The sequence below is a fragment of the Saccopteryx bilineata genome, chromosome 4 (assembly GCF_036850765.1).
Source record: "Saccopteryx bilineata isolate mSacBil1 chromosome 4, mSacBil1_pri_phased_curated, whole genome shotgun sequence".
Taxonomy (NCBI): Eukaryota; Metazoa; Chordata; class Mammalia; order Chiroptera; family Emballonuridae; genus Saccopteryx; species Saccopteryx bilineata.
Window position 1 is genome coordinate 50,953,210 of NC_089493.1, and position 18,048 is coordinate 50,971,257.

An 18,048-nucleotide genomic window follows, 5' to 3' on the forward strand; every position below is an offset into this window, starting at 1 on the left:
TCCCACACCACTGCCTGTATCAGTCCCTGCCAGCGACTCTCCCCGCGGCGCGCTCCGATGGGGGTCACCCAGGAGCTGCCCAACACTGTTCTCCAGGGGTTAAAAATGCAGCATCCTAAACAAGGGTTAAAAATGCAGTCCTGGGGTTGGGCCGAAGCGGAGGGATGTTGTCCAAACCACAGCGGCTGCCAAAGCAGCATCCTCCCCCTTCCCTCCGCAGTCCTTGGGAGGCCGGAGCGACTAGAGCGACTGGGGGAGCTAAGGAAGCGTACGCTGCACCTTCCCCTCACCAGTGCCCCCTCCCACACCCACACCTCCGCGCCCCCCTGCAGCCGAGGCGGAGGGCTGCAGGCGCCCGCTGGTCCCGAGCGCTTACCTTTGTGACAGTCATGCAGGAACTCCGGAGCGCTGCGGGGGCGCGGGCGCGGCGTGCGGGGGCGATGGCCCCGGTCCACGAGGGGCCCGGGCGACGGCGGAGAGGGGTCCCGCGCGGCTCTGCGCGCTCGCGGCCCGGGCGGCTCTGGGCGCGCTCTCCGCGCCCGGCGGGAGGCTCAGTCCAGCCAGGGGGCCCGCGCTCCGGGCGGGCAGCGCGCAGGGACCGTTCGTGGGCGCTCGCCCGCCGCTCTTCGCTGATGTCAGCCCTGAATGTGCATTTATAATAGATGAGCCTCTTTCGCTGCAGGAAGGCGAGGCAGGAAGAAAGGGAGAGAGGGAGCGGGCCGGGGCTGGGGGGCGGGGGGAGGAAGAGGGGCCGGGAACTCGCTACAAAGGAGGAGGCGGAGGGAAGAGAAGGAGGAGGAAGCGCCCGCCCGCCCGCTGCCTTGCCCCGCGCCTACGGGCTGGATCGCTGGCCGCTGGGCACTGCCGCTCTCGGGGCCCGGGCCGGGCGCCCAGGCCGGCGGCCTTAACCCCTTCAGGCCCGCGGACGCCGGACGGCTGGGCGAAGCAGGGTCCTGGCACCTGCTGGCTGGGGGAGTGGGCGGCGACCCGAGTTCTCAGTGCCCCGCTGGCCCGGGAACGCTGGTAAAATTACATGCTAGACGGCCGAGGCGCCGCGTGGGCCGAGAAGACCGCCGGGCTCGCCCCCTGGAGGTTTGCGAAGTCGGCCCGTGGGCCTCCAGTGCCGCGCCGCGGACGGAGAGGGGCGTGGCAGCCGCCAGTCCCGGAGGTCTACCCGCGGCCCTTCCTCACACAAACACCAGGCACGGGGGCGCGGAATGGGGTTGTGGAAGCAATCGTTTGAACCTAATTCTCTAAGCAATTAGCTGGCCCAGAGGGATAATAGTCAATTTTATGCAGGAAGAAACTGAGTACTAGAATGGAAAGTAACTTAGACAGGGGCACGCGACCGGACTGCCCCCAGGCGTTTCTCCCAACGCCCGCGTGTTCCACGGCGCACAAGCTTTCCACCGTACCCCTTGAGATAAAAGATGCATTCTAGAGACGGGATGGGTCCTGCCCCAGGTGTGACTACACTACCCTTGGTGTAGCGCTGATGGAGGAGTGGGGGGGTGGGGGTGGGAATACAGGTGCGTCCTGTGCGGTGAACTTATCCTGACCTGGGTCACCTCATATCCTGGAGCTGCTGCAGGGACCTGAGAAACAATCACCTAAAGGCTACCCTGCCAGTCTTTGGCAGGGAGGCCCCGTCGGAGTACCTGAGCAGAACCGGTTTCAGCCGATACTGAAACGCTTAGACTCAGCTGGGGAGGAGAGCGTGGAGATGGAGGGCGCAGGGCTCTTTGATGCATCACCACCTCTCAGCAAGCCAGGAAATCCTGGCTTCCTGATACACCGAGATTTTACACCACAATTAAGTACACACGACAAAGGCCTCCACGCAGTGGATGAGCACCTGTGTGTGCAAGGTGCCAGGGGAATAGAGAGGAGACTTGATGCCTGCCTTCAAGAAGCACACTTTTTACACTACAGAAATAACAATTTGTTTCTGTAGAGCGCTTTGTGGATTATCATGCTATTTTTTATTTGCATTCCTCTTGTAATCCTAAACGCAGCAGTATGAGGAAGGAATTACCATCCTCCTTTTGCTGATGAGTGAGCAAAGAGGGGAGGGACCTGCATAAGATCACACAGTGGCTTGACAGAATTGTACTTTGGCTCTGTGCATTCAAGGGCCACTCCCATTGGCTGCCTTGTTTGAACTTCCCACTTGTCTTGGGGGCTAGACAGATGGCTGTTAGTCCTGGTGTCACACATGAGGACCCTGAGTGGCTTCACTAAATCCTTTGGGTAGCAGATGATGTTGCCACAGGCTTCAGGCACCTTCTAGGTATACTCCCATGCTGGACCTCATCCCTTTGACCACATCATTCATTCATCTGCCAAGAATCCCCTCCTTATCCTTCTGCACTAATCCAAACACTCCTCACCTCTCACCATCCCACCTCCTTGCCAGAGTCCTGACAACACCAGCCCTTCTGGTTCCACCTGTTGCATTTGGATGTGAGTGTCTGGACTGATTTTCATGAGCTTCCTGTCAATATAGACCACGATCTGGGAAGCATCCTGAGCACAAGGGCATATCATTTCTTAGTGTGTACCCCTGGGCACTCAATAGGTGCTAAGCAAATGTTAACTACTATCAAAAGCAAATCAATCAAAATAAACCTTACACCTGCAGCAGAAGAAATTTAGATTAGACCTTCAAAAGTGGTCACAGTCCCTGTCCAGATTGTCCTGGTTAGGTCAGCCTCAAGCCAGGAGGATGCCTCTAAAGACCTTCCCAGGACCCTCCAGTCCTTAAAACAGGGGTCCCCAAACTACGGCCTGCAGGCCGCATGCGGTCCCCGGAGGCCATTTATCCGGCCCCGTCGCACTTCCGGAAGGGGCACCTCTTTCATTGGTGGTCAGTGAGAGGAGCATAGTTCCCATTGAAATACTGGTCAGTTTGTTGATTTAAATTTACTTGTTCTTTATTTTAAATATTGTATTTGTTCCCATTTTGTTTTTTTTACTTTAAAATAAGATACGTGTAGTGTGCACAGGGATTTGTTCATAGTTTTTTTTATAGTCTGGCCCTCCAACGATCTGAGGAACAACGAACTGGCCCCCTGTGTAAAAAGTTTGGGGACCCCTGCCTTAGAAGCTATTAAAAGGCAACTCAAGGACACTAATCCTCCTTTCCCCATGCCTGTGACTTGTCAACTTCTATCTCTCATGGATGTTTAAAATCCAAGATTGTCATCCTCAGCTACCCAGCATGCCTCTTGGCACCTTCCCCACCATCCACCGGTGTTGTAAGCTCTGGGAATGAGAAAAATACTTAATATCAGCTTGAGCCAAATGTAATTAGGAACATCAGTCTGCTGCCCACAACCCACAAGACATGCTCCAAAGGCAGGAAGAAACTGTTTCTGATCCCTCACACATGCTGGCTCACCCCTCTTGTCACATCTCTCGAATCAGAATGGAGGTCCGGAAGAGAACAGGCCTTCTCAAAGAACTCTGCATGCCCTTGTCAAGTCAAGAGCTTGGCCTGTAGAAAACACTCAGAAATGTGTGCGTTTTCTATGGAGCAGTGTCTATACCACAACACCTCACACTCTGGGTCCCCAGAAACATGGCCCATCTCAGTTTGGACTTCCCAAAGCAGAGCCTGAGAAAGGAGTTGGATGTTGGTGGTTTAATTGGAAGGCGTCCCAAGAAGCAGGAGTGAAAGAGTGGGTTGGGGGTGGACAGTGAGCCGGGAAAGGAGGAAGAGCCGATGTACAGACTGGATTTATATTGTGTCCTCAGGGTCACTGCTGGAGGAAAGGGGGCCAGTTCCCCAGAGACCTCTGGGATGTGTCCAAGATGGGCTGCAGGAGTCAGTCAACAGGCATTTATCCACAGGCTTCTCTTCCCTACTGTTTGAGGGCTGCCCTGAACACATTACTTTCACTTGGAGAATGTCCTGGGGCAAAAGTGGAAAGACACCCCCCGACCCATGCATGGACACACGCGCACCTGTGCACACACACACTTACTTGGGTGGGATGTAGTCAGCTCTAGTCTGAGCTTTCTCCAACCATCTACTGAGCTGCAGGTGGAACCAGAGGGGTGCTGAGGAAACGCATTACACATCGTGGAGGACCGAAGAGTGTGCCGCAGGAGCTCGGGTCTCCTCTAGACGCTCCGTGGCTCTGCTTTAGACCAGGCTCCCTCCTCAGCCTCCAGTGCCTTTCCCCGTTTCTCTATGTAGCAAACTCCTATTCCTCTTCCAAAGCCCAGCTCAATGTCACCTTCTCCATGTAGCACTCCTGACACTTCCTCCATGGTGGCCTGATTTACACTGTATTATAATTATCAAAATTGTATTTGTCTGTATTTTTGGATGGGCCGTGACCATGTGTAGTCTTTTTTTTTCTCTCTCTCTCTCTCATCACTAGGAGTAGCTAACACAAAGAGATGCTGGATAGCTGCCCAACCAATCAATAAGGCCGCCACGGCAGGCATCTTTAGCTTCTATCTTAATAACTCAAGTCCAAGCACCACAAAGGGAGGCATCAGGCCCCCTGAGCTCAGGCTCTGCCCCGTCTGTTCATTTGCTCAGGCCCCATATTCGGTGAAGGGGCCTTGCACAGAGTGAAGAGGGCTTGGCTCTTGCTTGCAAAAAGTTTTTGGCTTCCACCTGGCCTGTGGTGGTGCGGTGAATGAAGTGTTGACCTGGAAGGCTGTAGTCACTGGTTCAAAGCCCTGGGCTTTCCTGTTTAAGGCACGTATGACAGCAATTAATAAACAACTAAAGTGAAACAGCGATGAGTTGATACTTCTCACTCCTCTGCCCCTCTCTTCTCTCTGTAAAATCAGTAAATAAACTCTTTAATAAATGTTGTTGGTTTTATTTTTTTGGCCTCCTAGGAAAGACCCATAAGCATGAGCACACAACAGACCACAGGTGGATGACGCACTTTAGCAGGGGCTGGAAGGCGATGGCCAAGGCCATGGAGCCCCACAGGAGAAAGATGCTCCTCCAGTCCTCACTGGCTGCCTCATTCAGGCCGCCCCAGGACACACGTTACCTTCCACTGACTGGCAGGTATTCAGTCTTCCAGCCCTGCAGGTCTGGCTACCCTCAGATCCTCCTTCCCTTCCTCTCCGTCTCTACTCTTATTGCCCTAGCGCAGCATTTCATTTTGCTTGGGTGGCCCTGACTGGTCCTCCTGCCTGTGCTGACCTATCCATTCTCTCCTCAGCAGGCCATGCACCCCAAACAAGCACATGCAGATCTGCTTCCTAGAAACCTGTTGGGGACTCCTGCTGTCTTCACGGTGAGACCCAAACAGCCCACATTCCTTGTCTCATCACACTCTTGCCTTTCACTCCCCTCAGTGGCTACCAGACTCTTCCTCATTCTTTCTTCAGATGTCACCTCTTCCAGAAAGCCTTCCTGGAACCATGACCAGGTGTAACTCCCTGAGCCTCCTTCTGTCTGCACTTAGGCATTGTTGTTTTTTTATCATTTCCTGTTTGTGTGTTTGACTTCCTGCTGGGCAATGAGCTGCTTGAGGCCGGGGCAGGCTCTTTAGTTTGGTGATTCCAGCACATGTGCCTTGCTCAGTCCCCTTTTCTCTATGTAATCTCCTGGTCCCATTTCTCCTTTTCTGTCTTTCTCTCTTTTTTAATTGTTTTCTCAACCTCTTTTCCCTTCTACATGTCTCCACCACCAGGTTCACCCCATCTGTTTCTCTGCTGCACCCACATTTCTATGCCTCAAATCTCCATGTCTGCCTTCCTCACAGCTGCCCTGATGCCCCTCTGTGTAACTTTCCCGCTCTGCCCCTCCACCCCCTGCATACTCCCTCCACTGCTCTTTATGCCTTGGTGTGGGCTCTCCTCTCTCCCTCCCTCTCCTTGGTGTGGGCTCTCCTCTCTCCCTCCCTCTCCTTGGTGTGGGCTCTCCTCCCTCCCTCCCTCTCCTTGGTGTGGGCTCTCCTCCCTCCCTCCCTCTCCTTGCTGTGGGCTCTCCTCCCTCCCTCCCTCTCCTTGCTGTGGGCTCTCCTCCCTCCCTCCCTCTCCTTGCTGTGGGCTCTCCTCTCTCCCTCCCTCTCCTTGGTGTGGGCTCTCCTCTCTCCCTCCCTCTCCTTGGTGTGGGCTCTCCTCCCTCCCTCCCTCTCCTTGCTGTGGGCTCTCCTCTCTCCCTCCCTCTCCTTGGTGTGGGCTCTCCTCCCTCCCTCCCTCTCCTTGCTGTGGGCTCTCCTCTCTCCCTCCCTCTCCTTGCTGTGGGCTCTCCTCTCTCCCTCCCTCTCCTTGACTTTTGTGGTTTCTCTTCTTCCTCCTGTCTTTCCTCCAGCTCTGTTCTCCCATTATATCTGTTTATTTTTGTCTCCCTGCCCTTTTCATCTCCTTGAGTGTTTCTGTCTCCGTCTCCTTATCTCTGTGGATGTGTCTCTCTCTGTCTCTCTTCTCTGTCTTACTCTTCCTCACCCCCTTTCTTCATCCCTCACCCCCTCTCTCCACGGCAGTGTACGACACACGTAATCCTGGTTTAGCGTGGGGGAGTGCTGGGGCAAGCGGGCCCAGCGCCAGCGTACCTTTCACTGCGTATCCAAGGGGTGAGGATGGGGGAGCTCCTGACAGCAGGCATGTGTTGGGCCTCTGAGGGCCACGTCTGTAATTGTGAATGCCCTCACCCGGGCATGAGGGTATTTTTCCTTTCCTGACTCTGTGAGCTTGTGTGAGCCTGTGTGGGATCCTGTGTATCCATAGGTGTATGTACGCATATGGAAATGGAGGATGGAGTCACAGAACTGAGCTCAGTGGGGGAACCCTGGCTCGGCTTCCCTCAGAGGTCTGCTCTTCCAGCTCTCTTTGGTGACTTGGTGGCAAAAAAGGCACATTTAGGCACAGGGAAGACCGATGGCTTGCTCTGACTGGGCTCACTGTCAACCCTGCATGTGCAACCTAGAGACAGATGCGCTCCAGAAACACTGTCCATTCTCATATAATGTAGTGGTGAAGCACCTGGCTCTGGAGCGTCACTCCTGGGTTCAAATCCCACCTCCCCCCCATGCTATCTGTGTGATTAGCTGTTTGACCTCCTTGGACTGCAGTCCCCTCTTCTCCAACATGGTGATGAAGTAACACTGGCTTCAGAGACTGAATGAAATGAAAGTGGGAGAAAGTACTGGGGCAGTATATCTACTCCATAAGTGCTGTTATTAGAAATCAACACTGTCCCCCTCATCCAATTCTTTTGCCTTCTATTCTGTCCCCATAATATTCTAGCCTGGCTAGAATAAACAGCTCTGATCACCCTTATTTCTCAGAAAAGGAAACGAGGCTGGGAGAGTACATGGCTTGCATATGCTCACAGCTAACATGGAGCAGAGTGGGCCTGGGGCCCAGGTCTGACTCCACCTTTGTGCTCTTCACAGAGCTGGGAGCTCTGGATTGAGGGCTCTTTCAGGCCCAGGAGGAAACCCAGAGCCCTGAGTTCTAGCTCAGGCTTTGTCACATATGAGCATGTGGCTTACCAACGCTCCACAGCCTAACCAAACCATGGCTCCCTCATCTGTAGAATAGAATTACAGAAACTCATTCATTTAAGAACTATCAAACTGGCAAATCTTTTAAGATGAAAAATGTTTGGCCAAGGAGGGGAAGAGAAAAAAGCCTGTCATGCTGCCAACCTCCAAAAGAGGGCAAAAGCTGACCCTTATCTATAGCTGCCTGGGACCCAAATTTCCAGCCCTTGCATCCTTTTGGATCTAAACTTTGGTAAAGCCTACATCAGTTCTCAAAGTGTAGGTCCCAAACCACCTGGGAGCTTGTTATAAATGCATATTTTGGGGCTGTACACGAGGCTTACTGACTTGAAACTCTGGAGGGGGGGGGGAGTCTAGCATTCTCCTTAAATAAGCCCTCCAGGGAATTCTGAGAACTACTGATTGATATCATAAGGTATGTTGAGCACCCTGTCAGATAACAGATGAGAAAGTGCTCTATAAACCAGCAAAACCAATACGGAGGAGTTGTTGTTTCACTGCTGCCTCCAAGGTAACATAGTTGAATTTTAACTTGTGCTTCAATATCTTTTTTCTTTTTTTCTTTTTTCTTTTTACAGAGACAAAGAGAGAGTCAGAGAGAGGGACAGATAGGAACAGACAGATAGGAAGGGAGAGAGATGAGAAGCATTAGTTCTTCATTGTGGCACCCTAGTTGTTCATTGATTGCTTTTTTCATATGTGCCTTGACCAGGGGGCTACAGCAGACAAAGTGACCCCTTGCTCAAGCCAGTGACCTTGGGCTCAAGTCAGCGACCTTGGGTTCTAGCTAGCAGCAACCTTGGGCTTCAAGCCAGTGACCATGGTGTCATGTCTATGATCCCATGCTCAGGCCGGCGACCTTGGGGTCTCCAACCTGTGTCCTCCATGTCCCAGTCTGATGCCCCATCTACTGTGCCACTGCCTGGTCAGGCATGCTTCAATATCTTTACTGTACCAGTCACTGTGCTGGGATCTGGAGATACAGGTGGAAACAAAGCCAAATCTGTGCCCCTCCATAAGCTTTTGTTCTGTGGGTGTGTTGGGGGCGATGTGCAAAGCAATTATTAAGTAAAGACATACCATGGGATGCTCAGTCTGATGCAAAGTAAGGGGTAAAGTGAGTAAGGTGGGGGCATTTCTGGGATGGTTAGGAGAGGCCTAATTAATACAATGATACTTGAGTATATTCCCAAGGAGGCCAGGAGAGAAGTCCTGTAGATGTCTGGGGACAAGGAGCCCAAGGAGGCCCATGTGGCTGGACAGAGAGTGGTTGAGAAGGATTTTATGGTATTGCAAGGCAACCCATCAGGGGCTCACAAAGAAGCCAGCTAAACATTCTTGGGCAGCTCTTTAACAGATGTTTACCATCGGATCTCTGTCCCCAGCCTCTACCACAGCCTGGGGCACAGCGTTTAGGTGTCAGCCATCCATTATCTCCTCTCATATTCTCCCAAATCTTCCTCCCAAAATCCTACTGGGGGACCCTTGAAGTGCGAAGATTAATGTTTTCTTCCATCATCAGAAATGGAGACCCCAGATCAAGAATCAAAAAGTGACCAGTCGGGAACCTTCCCTGTGCTGGGAGCTTTGATCCATGGTCTCAGTCTGTCTGCACTGCAGTCCTAGAAGGGGTTTCTCTCATCTTTCAGATGAGGAAATGGAGGCTTAGAACCCAAGGTCATCCTGAAAGGCAATGATGGCAACAAGACTGGACTCTGGGTCAGCCTGGCTCCTCCCTGGGCTCTGTCAGTTTGGACACAGATCTTTTCCTGGCGTCCCCTCAGCATGGCTCAGACAGGCACAGCTTCCATGGGCTAGACCCCAGGGGAGAAGAAGAGAGCTTAGAAGCACCCCTACTTTCTTGCATGGGCTTCCCTAGGACCTTGGACCATGCCACCTTTGTGGGCATGTTGCTTCTTCTCATCATTCTAGTCCTTGACATTGTCTCAATGTGAAGACTCTGGCTTATTTGTCCTACCCAGAAGTTTTCCCCAATGTCTTAGAGTTTCCTAATCAAGACCCACAGTTGCCTCTTACTCATTCTATGAGGCCAAATGCAGACGAGGACATTACAAGAAAAGGAAACTCCAGACCAACATCCTTTATGAACACAGATGGTCTAAGTCATTGCTGTGTTACATGCAGGTACCTTATATGCCAAATCTTCCTCGATCCTCCCAACAACCCCATTAAGTTGCATTCATTTTTCAAGATGGAAAACTGAGACCTGGAGGCTGAGACTTGAAGGCAGTCACATAGCTAGCGAGTGGCGGAGGTAAGATTCAAACTCACTTCCAACTCCAAACCCAGCTCCTCCTACTACACCACCCAGCCATCCACAGAGAGAAAGAGAAACGGCTGGCCCTGTTCCAGTATCATCTCTGCACAGCTGTTTGCTCAGGTGACTCACCAGAGTAGCCTGTCCCTGCAGATGAGACCCGTCCCCAAGCCTGTTTGCTGGGAAGGGCACAGAACCCATGGGAAGGTGACTCCTTAGCTAAAGAACACACACTGGCCTGCACACTGAGAATTATGTCTGTAGGAAGGAAGTGGAGTGGGAGGGCAACCTGCCACTGCCTGGGCAAAGCCTTTACCTCTCTGCACCTCAGTCTCTTCATCTGCAAAATGGGGGCACAACTCCAAAACAGTGAGAAAACCAAATGCTGGCAAGGATGAGAAGCAACAGAGATGCTTATTCACTGCTGGTAAGAATGCAAAATACCACATCCACTTTGGAAGACAATTGGGCAGTTTCTTAACAAAACTAAACATACTTTCCCTGTACAATCTACCCATTGTACTCCTTGGTATTTACCCAAAGGAATTGAAAACTTACATCCACACAAAAACCTCCACATGTATTTATAGTAGTGGGCAGTTCTATTCATAATTGCCAAAACTTGGAAGCAATTGAGATGTCCTTTAGCAGGTGAATGGATAACTCGACTAGGGTACATCCAGACAATGAAATGTTATTCAGCACTAAAAAGGAATGAGCTGGCAAGCCACGAAAAGACATGGAGGAAATCTAAATGCATAATATGAAGTGAAAGAAGCCAGTCTCTGAAAAGGCTACATACTATACAACTCCAACTGTGTGACATCCTGGAAAAGGCAAAACTACGGAGACAATAAAATGACCAGGAGTAGCCTGGGGGTGTGGGGAGAGAGGGGTGAGTAGGCAGAGCACAGAGGAGTTTTAGGGCGGTGAACCTATTGTGTACGTTACTGTAATGGTAGATACATGTCATTATACATTTGTCAAAACCCACAGAACATACAACACCAAGAATGAACCCTCCTGTAAACTATGGACTTCGGGTCATGATGACGTATAGGTTCATGGATTATAATAATTTCCTATTCTAGTAGGGATATTGATATTGGAGGAGGCTGTATCTACATGGGGAGCTCTGCCTTTTCTGCTCAACTTTCTTGTGAACCTAAAACTAATCTAAAAAATAATAATCTGCCTGACCTGTGGTGGCGCAGTGGATAAAGCGTCAACCTGGAAATGCTGAGGTCGCCGGTTTGAAACCCTGGGCTTGCCTGGTCAAGGCACATATGGGAGTTGATGCTTCCTGCTCCTCCCCCCCTTCTCTCTCTGTCTGTCTTTCTCCTTTCTCTCTCCTTTCTAAAATGAATAAATAAAATTAAAATAAAATTTAAAAAAATAATAATAATCTATGTTAAAAATTAGGGGCAACCCCCCCCCCCCAGGTCTCAGGCTGGGATATACAAACTAATGCCTACAGAGACTATTTTAGAGGGCAAGCTGGTTTTTGTTATAAGAGACTGGTATTACTGTTTTTAAATCCCAACTGTGGCAGAAATCTTCATGGGAGTTCAGGTGGGTCATTTTGACTTTTTGAGTCCCAATGTCCTTAGCTAGAAGCCAAGACAATACTTGTTCTTTGTTCCCATCCCCATGACAACCTCTCAGAAAGTAAATGGCAAGTAGTGATAATGATAGGATAGCCACCATTTATGTCTGGGCACTGTGTTAAGCATTCTGGACACATTATTTCATTTAAATCTTAACATGGATTTTACAGGAGCATGGGGTTGGGGAAGAGGGGAAAGAGGAGGTGGGGTGGAGAACAGGCAACTTGCCCTGGGTCACAGAGCTGGGCAGTGGCATGATAGCTTCTGGAAGACTCAGTGCTTGTACTCAGCCTCCAGTTGTACCCCCATGGCTCCCAGGCTGATGCTGGAGGGCACACAGGGTTGCCCCCTTGCCTGATCACTGGGGACTAGATTCATAATAACAAATGATGATCATAGTCAACCTTTCTGTAGGACTTACTATGAGCCAGGACTATTCTTCAGCTTGTGACAATACATATTTCATTTAATTCTTACAATCACTCCCTGAGATAGGTATACTATGTTCATTTTACAGATAAGAAAACTATATCATAGAACTCAAAGACCAGAAAATGTCAGACCCAAAATGTAGTGTGGGATTTGGCTGCTCCCAGTCCTTTAAGGGATGCTCTGCCTCCCCCTGGGTGGCCTCAGGTCCTCCAGCTACTGCGAGGCCTGTGTGTGTGTGTGTGTGTGTGTGTGTGTGTGTGTGTGTGTGTTGTTGTTGTTGTTGTTTCATTGCTTCCTTTTGGGACCCACCTCAAGAGAGGCCACACCTGGGCCTCCAGAGCCCTGTCTCCTGCTGCGTTCACCCCTAGAGCACCTGGCAGTAAGGTTCCCCCCCACACAATGACTTTTGTCCCCACATGCCCTACAGGAAAGGAAATTCAGGAACAGGAAACCTAATTTGCCCCTTAACCATGGAGGAGGCCTGTGAATCAGGAATGGGCCACAGTGGGGAAGGGGGCAGAGGAGGAAGATGAGGCACCTCGGGCCTGGAAGCAAATCCATTTAGGGTCCTGACTCCCTGCAGGCTGCTGGGGAGGGAAAGGGCCTCTTCTTGGATGCCGCAGCACCGGGCACCTGATTTTGTGCAGTAATCAGGAACATAAGGCTTTAGAATTAGCCAGATCTGAGTTCAGACGCTGTCTTTGCTATTCCCTGGCTGTGCGACCTTATTTGAATTACTGAGCATCTCTGAGTAAGAGGACCTCCGTTTCCTCCTCTGTCAGATGGGGATAACGAATGGCAGCCACCTCACAGGTCAAACTCTGTCCCCAGCCTGGGTCAGGGACCAAGGACTCAGAAGATAAGTTGTTTATCACCTGTAAAGTGGGATTTCTATTAGTACCTGCCTTGCTATGAAGGGTTACATGAGTAACACGAATGAAGAGTGATTAGGAAGGACCCTGGCACAGAGAGAGTGCCCACCAGCTTAGTATTAAAATCTTCTTTCTCCCTACCTCTTCTCCTAGTTCATGCAGGGCACCCAGGGCCTGGGGACAGAGGCTGCTTGACTTCAGGATGCAAAGTGCAAAGCTGGCATTGTTCTCAGCTGCCTCCCCACAGCGGTGGAGGGAAGATGGGGATGCAGGCATTCATTAGCACCAATTAACACCGGAGGCTGCTTCTGATCTCACCCTGGTCTGCCTCATCGCCACTGGGGGCCTGGGACCACGTGGCACAGGAATCAGCCAGGCTTGAGGAAAGGGATGTTTTGTGGAACCATCAGGTATTACTTCTAGCTGCATGGGAAGGTTCCAGATAGAAGTGAGGCAAACATAAAGCATACGAGAGAATGTTGCTCAGGGCTGTAGACAATCAGTGGCCTTCTTAGTGCGTCTGACACCCAGAGTGGGGGTTATTCTTCATTCCAACCCCCATCCCGTACAACAAACACTTTCAGTTATAATCTTGCAATAAAAGAAATCATTAAAATGGCTGGGAAAGATATGCAGACAGTAAAACGGTTTTGTTTTGAATTTCATATATATGTTCATGCCAATAAAAAAATTTTTAATAAAAAAGGAAAATAGTAATGGATTAATACTTTTAAATTACATTAATGTGTTTTTGAAAACAGGGGGAAATTTTTATTACTATATTAGTCTGTATCAGTAGCAAATAATATTTCAAACTATTGAAACCTGTGACTGATGTCCAAAATGATCTCAAAATCATGTTCAATTGATAGTAAAGCTATATTTGTCTATCTTTACTCACAATTCAAAAGGACACCTTTTATTAATTTTAACTTTGAAAACTTACTTTCACATGAAGCAATAGGTAAGTAAATAATTAGGAAAAGTCTTAAATATAAGGATAGATTTGAAAGAGATTCTAAAAATTTCACTTTAGAAAAAAAATCTAGAACCTGCCTGACCAGGCGGTGGTGCAGTGGATAGAGCATCGGATTGGGATGCAGAAGACCCAGGTTCGAGACCCCGAGGTCACCAGCTTGAGCTCAGGCTCATCTGGTTTGAGCAAAAGCTCACCAGCTTGAACCCAAGGTTGCTGGCTTGAGCAAGGGGTTATTCAGTCTGCTGAAGGCCCGCGGTCAAGGCACATATGAGAAAGCAATCAATGAACAACTAAGGTGTCCCAACGAAAAAAAACTGATGATTGATGCTTCTTATCTCTCTCCATTCCTGTCTGTCTATCCCTCTCTCTGACTCTCTCTCTGTCTCTGTAAAAAAAAAAAATATATATATATATATATATAGAACCTGCAATACTGTTTATATCTTTCTTTACTATTGCTTACAGTGGTTTTCAAATGTTTCTTATCATCAACATTTCCAGTAAAATATTTTCTCCAGAATTTTTTTTCACTCTATTTCGTAAAACTTTCTGAAGTTTTTATTCCCTCCAAAATCAGGGGAAATGGCTGAAAGATAGAGAACTATGACACGACTGGAGCCATTGCTCTGGGAGAATGACAGACTTGAGCAACTCAAGTCCTACTTCATTTTTACAGTGACTCTGTACTCATCGATAACTTTGAATCTACTGAGACACAAACCTATGCCAGAAGAAAGTTCGAAAGACTTTACTATAATTAAATTGTTCCCTAAACAATTTCATAGCAGCTTAGTTTAGGTGTGTCAAGGCCCCCTGTATAATTAGGAGTACTTCTAAATGACTTACATGGTGAAAACAATGTTTATTAAAGGGTAAATAATAAAATGTGCTAACTTACAATTCACTTCTCCCTCACTCATTCAACAATAATTAGAGCAATTATTTAGAATTTAGATCACTTAATGGATATAAAGGATATTGACCTTTTTTTGTCTGTTTTGTTGTTTCGTTTTGTGACATCTTTGTCTAGATTTGGTTCAAGGGTAATGCTACCTTCCTAGAATGAGTTAGGAAGTGTTCCTCCCCCTTCTGTTTTTCGGAAGACTTTAAGAAGGTTGCCAGGGGTCCCCAAACTTTTTACACAGGGGGCCAGTTCACTGTCCCTCAGACCGTTGGAGGGCCGGACTATAAAAAAAACTATGAACAAATTCCTATGCACACTGCACATATCTTATTTTAAAGTAAAAAAAAAAACAAAATGGGAACAAATACAATATTTAAAATAAAGAACAAGTAAATTTAAATCAACAAACTGACCAATATTTCAATGGGAACTATGCTCCTCTCACTGACCACCAATGAAAGAGGTACCCTTCCAGAAGTGTGGCGGGGGGCGAATAATGGCCTCAGGGGGCCGCATGTGGCCCGCGGGGCTGTAGTTTGGGGACCCCTGGTGTTGACTCTTCTTTAAATGATTAGTAGAATTCACCAGTAAAGCCATGTGGTCCTGGGCTTTTCTTTATTGAGAGGTTTTTTATTATTGACTCAATCTCTTTACTTCTTATGTCTCTTCAGGTTTTTTGTACATCTTCTTGAGTCAGTTTTGTAGCTTGTGTCTTTTAGAAAACTTGTCTATCTCATTTAGTTTTTTACGTACAATTGTTTATATTCTCTTATCTTCTTTTTAATTTTTGTAAAGTGAGTAGTAATGTCCCCAATTTCATTTCTGATTTTAGTAACTCAAGTATTATCTTTTTTCTCAGTAAGTCTAGTTAACAGTATGTCAATTTTGTTCATCTTTTTTAAAAAAATAACTTTTGATTTCATTGACTTCTCTATTATTTTTCTAGTCTCTATTTTGTTTATCTGTGCTCTGATTTTAATTATTTCATTCCTTCTGCTGGCTTTGGTTTAGTTTGCTCATCTTTTTTCTGGTTCTTAAGATTTAAATTTAGGTTATTGATTTGAGATCTTTATTCTTTTTTGATGTAGGCATTTACAGCTATAATTTTTCCTCTAAGCACTGCTTTGGCTGAATTCTAGAAGCTTTGTTATGCCATCTTTTTGTTTTCATTGTCTCAAAGTGTTTTCTAATTTTCTCATTTCCCTTGTAATTTCTTTTTTGACACATTGGTTGTTTAAGGGTATTTTTTAAATTAAATTTATTGGGATGTACATTTTTTTAATAAGATCATTCAAGTTTCAAGTGTATATGATCTATATATTGCATTGTATGCCCATCACCCAAATCATATTCTGTTGCTATATATTTGCCTCCCTTTACCCTTTACTACCCCTTAACTCCTTCCCTTTGATAATCACCATACTGCTGTCTGTGTCTATGAGTTTTAGTTTTATATCCCACATAAGAGTGAAATCATACAGCTTTTAGCTTTTCAAAACCTATTTCCATTTGAGGGGGGGAGGGGGAGAGAGAGAGCAAGAGAAGAGAGAGAAGCATCAACTCATTTCTTCACTTAGTTATTCCATTTAGTCGTATACTCATTGACTGTATTCATTCTTGTACATGCCTTGACCAGGGTGTGCTGGGTCAATGCTTTATTCACTGAGCTGCCCAGCTAGGGTCGGTTCTTAACTTTTTACGGCTGACTTATTTTACTTTGATAATATTATCAAGGTCCATCCATGTCACAAATAGCAATATTTCATCTTTGCTTATGGCTGAGTAGTATTCCATAGTATATATGTACCACATCTTCTTTATCCAACTCTGTATCAATCCTTGGTTGTTTCTGTGTCTTGGCCACCATGAGTAATGCTGCAGTGAACACAGGTGTGCATATAATCTTTGTAAATAAACATTTTTGAGTTTTTCAGGTAGATACCCAGAAGAGGGAATGCCGGGCCATATGGTCACTCTATTCTTAATTTTTTGAGGAACCACCATACTGTTTTTCACAATGGTTGTATCAGATGACATTCCCACCAGCAGTGAATGAGTGTTCTATTTCACCACAACCTACTAACACTAGTTATTACCAAGTATGTTAATTTCCACATATTTGTTATTTTTCTAGTTGTCCTTATGTTGTTAGTTTTTAGTTTTATTCCATTATGGGCAGAGAAGATATTATGGATAATTTAAATTTTTTGGAGACTTGTTTTGTGACCTAACACATGATCTATCCTAGAGAATATCCCACATGTACTCAAGAATGTACATTCTGTTTTTGTATGTTCAAGTCCTCTATTTTCTTATTGATTTTTTTCTAGTTATTCTACACATTACTGAGAGTGGGGTATCGAAATCCCCAGCTATTACTGTAGAACTGTCTATTTCTTACTTCAATTCTGTCTTTATATACTTTGGGACCCTGTTGTCAGGTGCATATTTGTTTGTAATTATTATATCTTCTTGATGAATTCTTTTTATAAATATATAATGTCCTTCTTTGTCTCTTATAATAACATTGGACTCCAAATCTATTTTGTCTAATATTAGTATAGCCAACACATCTCTATTTGGGTTCCTTTGTGCATAAAATACGGTTTTTTACCCTTTCGCTTTCAGCCTATTTGTTTCTTTGGGGAAGCTTCCAGTACAGGGTTGTCAGATTTAGCAAATACAAATACAGGGTGCTCAGTTAAATTTGAACTTCAAGACAATGAATAAGTTTTTAGTGTAAGTATACATTCCAAGCAATTTTTGACATGCATTTATACTAAAAAGAAATCATTCACTTATTTATCTGAAATTCAAATTTAACTGGAGATCCTGTATTTTATCTGGGAACCCTATTCTAATAAGAATATAAAAACAGACATAAGCCCTCCACTCCATGAACTTTTGATCTAAGGGTGAAAATCAGGGCCTTCCTTGGAAGGGTTTCCAGTTTAAGGGGAAAATATCATTCTTGCACAGGGAGGCTTACAATCTAAGAATAAGGGAGGAGAGAGGTGGCACACTCTCACCAAGAAGACAAGAGGAGTTAGCCAGGCCTTGCCAGCTGGGACTCTTCTTGGCTCTCCCAAGGTTAACCTCACCTACACCTCGCTGTCCACCCAGTGCCCAGCTCCCAAAGTTCACTTTCACACCGAGTCGGTAGGAGCTGGGGAGTCCCAGCTAGCCTGCTTTTGGGAGCAAGTTCTGTGGGAAAACAGGGCACTCCTCCCCCTGACTTATCCATGTTCATATGCATGTGCACAAACAACACACACTCATGTCACGCTCACAGGTACACCTTTACTATATACACATTCCCATGCATTAGTATACACACCAGCCCACCAAACACACCAGCAGGATAAATATAGACTTGTACACTCAGCCCCACTGAAACACACTCCACAGACACATGGCCTTGCACACATTCGCATACTTGACCCTGTATGCCAGTGATAGATCACAGTCACAGCAAGCCTCTTATACTCT

At 47.2% G+C, this 18,048-nt stretch overlaps 1 protein-coding gene across 3 annotated transcripts in view; it reads right to left on the reverse strand.

Moving 5' to 3' along the window:
• CORO2B (coronin 2B) overlaps window positions 1-18,048 on the reverse strand; it is a 188,071-nt gene that overhangs the window by 142,472 nt on the left and 27,551 nt on the right. The window contains exons 1-2 of one of the 3 annotated variants that reach the window (XM_066273090.1): window positions 837-1,074; window positions 377-641 (exon numbers count right to left, since the gene is read on the reverse strand). The exons of 1 other annotated variant lie outside the window; for it this stretch is intronic. In XM_066273090.1, coding sequence (XP_066129187.1) covers window positions 377-391 — 15 coding nt within the window. In that variant the 5' untranslated portion in view covers window positions 392-641; window positions 837-1,074. Of the gene's footprint in view, window positions 1-376; window positions 745-836; window positions 1,075-18,048 lie in introns of those variants that run through there. One more of the 3 variants, XM_066273089.1, reaches the window with a different exon arrangement.